At 29.0% G+C, this 7821-nt stretch overlaps 1 protein-coding gene across 1 annotated transcript in view; it reads left to right on the forward strand.

The window, feature by feature from the left end:
* The first annotated feature begins 6666 nt into the window (after positions 1–6666).
* Positions 6667–7821, forward strand: part of LOC107473657 (protein root UVB sensitive 2, chloroplastic) — a 4899-nt gene continuing 3744 nt past the window's right edge. The window contains exons 1-2 of the mRNA XM_016093240.3: positions 6667–6811; positions 6897–7019. Of these exons, the coding sequence (XP_015948726.1) occupies positions 6800–6811; positions 6897–7019 (135 nt within the window). The 5' untranslated portion in view covers positions 6667–6799. The remainder of the gene's footprint in view (positions 6812–6896; positions 7020–7821) is intronic.

Raw genomic sequence — 7821 nt, forward strand, 5'->3', positions numbered from 1 at the left:
AATTCTGATTCTTCTCTTTCATTCTTAATAAGTATTTCCTAAATTATTTTGCATCCTCTAGTTACAAAACATTCCGCACTTCTCTCGTGATGTAATTTCTCACGTCTTTTTCGATAAAGTTTAACTCACGGTGACCCCCCGCTGCTGCGACAATGATTGGTATGTTTTGCTTGGTCTGATTCCGACTTCCTCGTTATTCTCTATTGTACGTCGCACGGACATGCTTAGTTCCCTGTGCTGTTTAAGCATCTCTGCTTGATTTGGACATTAGGGATGTGAATGATGCAACACGACCTTCGAAATGATCCAAACACCAATGTCTTTCAATATGTGTATATAAATTCTTGCAGGACAATTTAAACCAGCTAAGGGGTTTGTCTTCTCGGTCAGAGATATTTTGGATTTCCATTTCCCTCTCTACTACATGTAATCAATTTGTTCTTAATTTTATTTTCCTTCTTATTTATATTCCGAACTCTTGTAGAAAAACCTGAAACTTTCGAATAATCTTTGTAGGATTTCGCAGCATCTTCAACTGTGTTAAAAGTCATCCCAACCTTTGGAACAAACTACTTATCAATATCGCACAGAAACTACAAAATACACCCAAAATAGTCCACAATACACCATATTAAAGCTAGGATAAACTATAGAATGCAACTATAACTATAGAATTATCATCAAAAATAACAAAAATCAGATTCAGAACTTATCATCAAACAGAAACTAAAATAATTCAACTATAGAATCATAAACTATAAATAAACTACATTGTCTATATTCAAATCAAACCTCACTACTTGATTTAATTCAAAACAATAATACAATTCACCCTCATTCAATTGAAAAAGTCAGAACCTGTATATACACCGAAAAAATCTTCTAGTACACCTAAATATTTCTGATTTACACCAAAAAGTATGATGTAAAATGCAACAGATTCATCAGAACTACTACATTACATTCAATTCAAACAATCAACAATGAACATCAATTTTCACAAGCAAGGTTCATAACATTATTAACCTACATAATAATAAACTACTAACGAAAGCATTAACTGAAATTGAACCAAACCTCAAGCACTTCATTGGATTCAAAACAATAATTCACTTCGCTCTGGTTCAGTTGACAATCTGAACTTGAATCATTCATTATCTTCAAAACGATTTTAGAACTTGATTTTAAAAACGAAGGCAGAGAACAAAGAAAATCGAGAAACACGAAGAAAGAAAACACACGAAAACGAAGGAAGAAAAACGTAGAGAACGCAGAAAATGCTGACGAAGTTTGAAAAAGGAAACAAGATCTTTTCAAAAAAAAAGTAATATATTCGCGTGTAAATTGAAAAATTATTTATATTAAGGGCTTGTTTGGGTGAGTTTCTAAGAAAAGATTTTTTTTAAGTTATCTTTTTTTAAAAGATATTATAGAAAAGTAAAAGTAATTTTATGTTTAGATAACTCATGCAAAAAGATCTTTTTATTCATCAATTATATTTGGGTATAACTATATAAAAGTACTTTTTTGTTTATTTATTACGTGAAAATATCAAGATCTTTTTAAAAAGATGTAAATTGTAGCTTCTCAAAAAAATATTTTTTAATTTTTTAATACTTTTACTTTTATTATTAAAAATTTACCAAATACACTAAAAAATAAAAAAATTATAAAAAAAGATATTTTTTTTATCAACTCAATGGGTCCAAACAAATACTAAAAGACCTTGAAGTAAATTAGGTTAAAATAATTTGTATGAGATTTGTATGGACAAATTACTTGTATATAAAAAATATTTGTTTTGTTTTTTTTTTTTTTGTCAAGATATTTGACAATTATTTATGCTATATCTTTATATATGAGCCTAATTTTATGACAAAAGGGNGGTCCTATTAGTCCTTCTATCATTCAGGCAAGCTCATTTAGGCTTTACCCTGGTAATAAACTAACCTGGTCAAATTAATTTGTCTTACAAGACCCAAATATTGGTGGTTTACACCGAAAAAATTTAAAAAACCAATGGCATGTATTTCAGTAGCAAGCCTCGCACGTTTAACACAGATAGTAGCACTATAAGATAAAGGGCCGCGATATATATTTATATATGAAATATAAAATATAAAATATTTTTTAGATAAATTATAATAATATTTTAATATTATATTAATATTAAAATAAAGTAATTTTCTAATTATTTTTAATGTTTTTTTAATTATATAAAATATTTAAAATATTTTTTTATTTTAATAAATAATAATATATATTATTTTTAAATTAATTTTAATAATACATATTAACAATAAGATTGGATACGTTGATATGTAATGATATTTAAGTGTGTCTAAACGTGTTTGAAAATTTTTTTTTATTTTTTATTAAGACACAATTGAATACAACAATCAACCAATTAACAAATATGCGTGTCAGATGAATGTTGATGAATTTTATATCTGAAATATGTCTAATATATAGATATAATAATTCAATTCAACTAGGTATTCTTTAAAAATAGTACAATATTTAGCCTTTTATTATAATAATTTAAAAAAAATCAAAATAAACACATTTAAAAATTATAAATAGATTTACTGTCATTTTAAAATTAAATACACATTTAAAATACAAATTAAATAAAATTTAAATTTAAAACTTAAAATTTAAATCTCTATTTCAGATTTAATATATTTAATTATTAATATATTTATAATTTAAATACATATCTAAAAATAAAATTATTCAAAATTCAAAATTTTGATTTTAAAATTATAAAATAAACCTTAAACCATCTAATTATTAACTAAACCCGTACAAATCACTCAAAGTAAAGAAGTCACGTTTGTCCGACATCGCACATGGAAAACCTCAGAGGCGCACATCGAGAAGTCATCCTCCGTCTTCTTTTATCCGTGCCACCTTCCTCTTTCGCGCTCATCCTCGACGTTGCTTTCCTCCTTCTCGGTGCTCATTCACAACACCATATTCTCCTTCGTTAGCACTCATCTTCGTCGCCGTCTTCCTCCTCCTCGTCGCCGTTCGTCCGCATCAACGTCGCCACGCCGAAAACTTACCTAAGATTTGGATTGGTCTCTGACACCATTACTTTTTTTATTATTCTTTATAAGTTTTTTATTTTTTTGAAATAAAAAATTGAATAAGATGGCCTGAAGAGATTTTCATATATATTGCAATGTTAAATTATTTTTGCATGTGCAATTTCTATATTTTGGAAGTGTTTAAAAAATATTTTCTGTATAACTTCATAATTTTAGATGTGTTACAATTATTTTTTAATGTTTAAATTTAAATTTTAAATTTAAGATTTTGGATGTGTTTCAAAAATATTTTCTGTATAATTTTATAATTTTAGGTGTGTTACAATTATTTTTTAATGTTTAAATTTAAATTTTAAATTTATGATTTTGGATGTGTTTTAAAAATATTTTTTGTATAACTTAATATTTTAGATGTGTTACAATTAAAAAAAAACTACAATTGAAAATATTTTAGTTTGTGTATATAATTATATTCGACCATTCATCACTAGAAAGTCGTAAAACAGATCCTGCATTTTATCAAAGATACAATAAGTAAGGGATTAATTTTTTTTCTAAAGCACTGACTTTGTATTTTTTTTTTGCAGATATAAATTGGAATATTATAGCAGAATAGAAGAAAAAAGAAAACTGCGTTACAGATAGAAAAAATATAAAAGAAAGAAATAATAACTAATTATAAAGTGGGTAGGAAGTGAGAGAAATTTTAATTTTTAAAATTTAAATTAATTTTAATTATAAATATATATCCTACAAAATAAGAATATATTTTAATTAAAAGATAATTAAATAATATTAAAGACTGATTAAAAGCTGAATTTTATTGTACAAATAGTATTTTTCATAATAATTTAGCGAAGTATCTGTGTTTTTGATAGTAGTAAAGTTAATGTTTTAAATGCATGCGAAAGCCAGAACAACCAAGGGGAAAAATTTTTCCAACTTAGTAAAGTTAGTAAAATTAAGGAAAATGTATGGGAATTGTATATTGAACACAATATTTTAAACTCAAATAAAACAAATAATTGTTAGATCATGAGCTTAACTGCAGTAAATTAATAACGGTACTTAAGAGAAGGGGGGGGGGTAACAAAAATTTTTGTTAAAAATAATAAAATTAGCTAGTAATCATTAAAAATAATAAAATGATTCGATCATAACTCAAGGCTGATTTCGTTGCCGGCAATGTCTATAGGTTATGTCAAATTCACAAATTGTAATATCAGTATATCATATCATTTATATGATAAATAGACTCTTATTAACTTCTTTAAAAACTTGTTTTCAACTGGAAAAAAAAATCTAGTTTCCCAACCTTCTAATTTTTTCTAAGCTGGTCGTATGTTGAGCTATTTAGTCAAGTAATAAAATTTTCTAGGGGTTAGTTATGGAGTAATTTTGTTTAGAAAAATTAACACAAAATCCATCGAGAGATATTAATTAAAAAAAGAGTAATATATATTTTTTATTTTTAAATTTTTTTATTCCAAATATATCCCTAACAACTAATACCGTCCAAATAAGTTATTAACGCTAGTAAAATAGCAAGCAGAGTATGTGATGTGATAAGACATTGTCTGACTCAGCTAAGAAAGTTCTTTTTAATTAATTTTTGATAATAGAATTTAAAATTTCATTTGGTGTCATCTTTTTTTTCTTGAGTTAATAGTCAAAATCGTTCTTGAAAGATCACTCGATCTCTAATTTGATCCCTAAAAGATAACTGTGTTGGTGGAGTTTTTTCTTCTGTCATCTTAGTTGATGAGCTGGCTAACATTTGCTGATGTAGAACGTTAACTGACAGCGTGACACACCTCAAATGTTACAATGACAAAATAAGTTTGTTAAATTAAGTCAAATCAATCCTAAAACCTAATCCCAATTTCAATCATAAATAAGTCTTCTTCTCCAGTTGAATGACCTTATACATTCCTCACCTAGCATATCCAACTTAAATGTACAACAATGAAGATACCGACCTTTTATTCTTAATCTTAGCAGAAGCACAAACTGAGATAACAAATAGTAATATAAGCTCATTCAATTTCAATGCAAACTTAGATTTCATCATAGAAAACAAACTGATACACCTATCAAGGTGACCCATTTTCGAAAACCCAGAAATCAAGGAGTTCCACGACACAAAATCCTTGTTGAGTATTTCACCAACCAACTTTTCTGTATCATGGATAAAACTCATATTAAGGTAACTTGATATACCAGTTGATCACTAATAAATCTATCTCTAAAATCCAGAGATTTGATTACACAGGCATGAAAATAATTTTGGGAGACTCAGTCCACCACATGATAGTACTTTCCCACAGCCACCACCGCCATCAACATGGAAGAGAAGAGGTATTTATGTTTGAAATTGGGATTAGGGTTCATTGGTTCTAACATCGAGAGAATTAAGGAGTAACAATAACAACATGAATGCAAAGGTTGACTTCACTAACAAAATACTAGTACTTAAAAAATGGGTAGAATCTTTGCAGGTAAAAATTGCATAGAAAAATTCTAGAAGGAACAATAAATACAGAACAAAGGAAAGAATAAAACTTTTGACAGAATCACCACAAAGAAAATAAAACCCGAAGAATAGTAGCTCATGTCACAGTAACCACCACCGCTACCATTATTAGAACCTACGCCGCCACCATCGCCATTGCGTCGCCTCCGTTCACTGACACGTACCCATCTTACAAAAGGGTTGCCAGAAACGCTCTAAATCAGGGATTTTGAATGCCGCAAGATCTCGCAGCGCCACCGTTGATGTACCACCTCGGACACAAGCATTTCACGCCGGAAAAAAAAAGTTTTGGAGCGAAACAGAGAGGTGACTGTTATGAGAGGTGGTGATAGAGAGGAAGATTTGGATGTCTATTCTGAACATCAATCGACGTCGTTTCAGCACTTGAAGGGAAAAAAAATAAAACTACGTCGTTTTGGGTGTGCCCTATTATCAGTTGATGTTCCACTTCACCTACTGTTAGCTACGTCATCAACTACGATGACGGAAGGACGAACTCCACTAACACGGTTATCTTTCAAAGAATATTTTAATTAATTTTATTTTTCAGGGATCGAAATGGAGATCGAATAATCTTTTTAAAACGATTTTAACTATTAACTCTTTTTTTCTTCTTCCACTCACTCTCAGAAAACAAAATATCCTAAAGTATGGCTTCTCAAAGTTAAATGAATTTCAATGCATTATTAATGTAAAATAATTTTAGATGAATAACTTTATATATTTAATTATATATCCTGTGCAAAAATTTTGGGGTTGTATATCCTTTAATGTAAATTTAAATATATTTTGTATTTTGATATATCCTCATGAAAATTTTCAAGTTCTTTACATGGAATTACTTTTTTGTCTTCTTACTACATCACTAACGTCCGTCATTGATGTAGAAAGTGTTGATTGTTAGAAGTAGTTTTAGAATAAACAAAAAAAAATTAGAATAAAATTAAAATAAATTAAATATTAAAAATATTTTAAAATTTTTTAACAGAGATAAAAAAATATATATTTACTATTAAAAAAGAGGATGGGTAAATTTTGTTCTTTTCAAAACCTATCTTTTCCAAAAAGTAAAAATGGGTAAAGATAGATAGCCGGATATTGTCCACTGCGGTGCGGACTGCGGTGTTGCAAAGTCTATACTCTATTCCATTGCGGCACTACCCACTTCCTATCTCTTTCTTTCCCCCTCTGAATTCCAATTCTCTTTTACACCATGAATTTACTGGTACCTATTCTTTCCTTTTTCTAATATTTTTTTTCCTTTTCTTTTTCTCATTTGCTCTGATTCTGTTTCTTCTCGAAAATTGTAGGAGAAGCTGAAACTGCAGAAGAGGAGTTCAGCAGAGAAAGAAGATGAAGGTCCTGTGTTCTGGTTTGAGACCACTGCCTCTCTTTCTCATCGTTTCCAATTTGAAACCACTGGTCAACTTTCCGTACGACTCTCTCTCTCTCTCTCTCTCGTGTTTGTATTGATGTGTATATGTTTGAATTTTGGCTTCGGAATTCGGCAATGTTTATTAACTACAAGCATTTAACCAATTGAGTTCTTTGAGTGTTAAGCTCACTCGCTTAAGCAAAGTATTGGGATTCGAATCTCGACTTTTACTTGCAGCAACGGTGGTAGACCTTAAATAGAGCTCCCGGCGGATTAGTCTTGGTCCGTCGGGTTTGGGGATTCCGTGGAACTAAAAGTTAACTATAGGCAATTTTGAATTACTGATTTTTTTTTAGTCGGGAATTATGTTCACAAATGCCGGTAATGGTAATAGAATTTAATTATATACATCAAATTATGTGTTGTCGCATCAATAAAACCAATCAATTTTCATGCTTGGTGCTTGAATTGTATATGTTAGTTAAAAACCTGTTAAAAGCTTGTTCAATAATGTATCAAAAGTAAACTCATGGCAATAATATGTTAGTTAAAAATAATAACTTGTTAAGCTTGCGAGTTTGATTCGTGCTGAGCCGATTTGCTATAGTTGGGCTAGTTGAAGTCTGAAGTCTGATTCATTTCAAATAAGATTCGGAATTTCGGATCCTTCAATATTAAAAATAAACATGGTCTTGTGATTATTTACATTTCACCATTGATAAGATTACTTTAGAAAAATAGTAAGCAAAAAAGATATTCAAATTGAAAATGATTAGCAGTTTAGGGATGGCATGTTATTTTTATTAAACTAAATATGATAAAGGAGATGTTCCATGATATATATTCTTAACTTGAAAAAC

The sequence above is a fragment of the Arachis duranensis genome, chromosome 2, assembly GCF_000817695.3.
Source record: "Arachis duranensis cultivar V14167 chromosome 2, aradu.V14167.gnm2.J7QH, whole genome shotgun sequence".
Classification (NCBI taxonomy): domain Eukaryota; kingdom Viridiplantae; phylum Streptophyta; class Magnoliopsida; order Fabales; family Fabaceae; genus Arachis; species Arachis duranensis.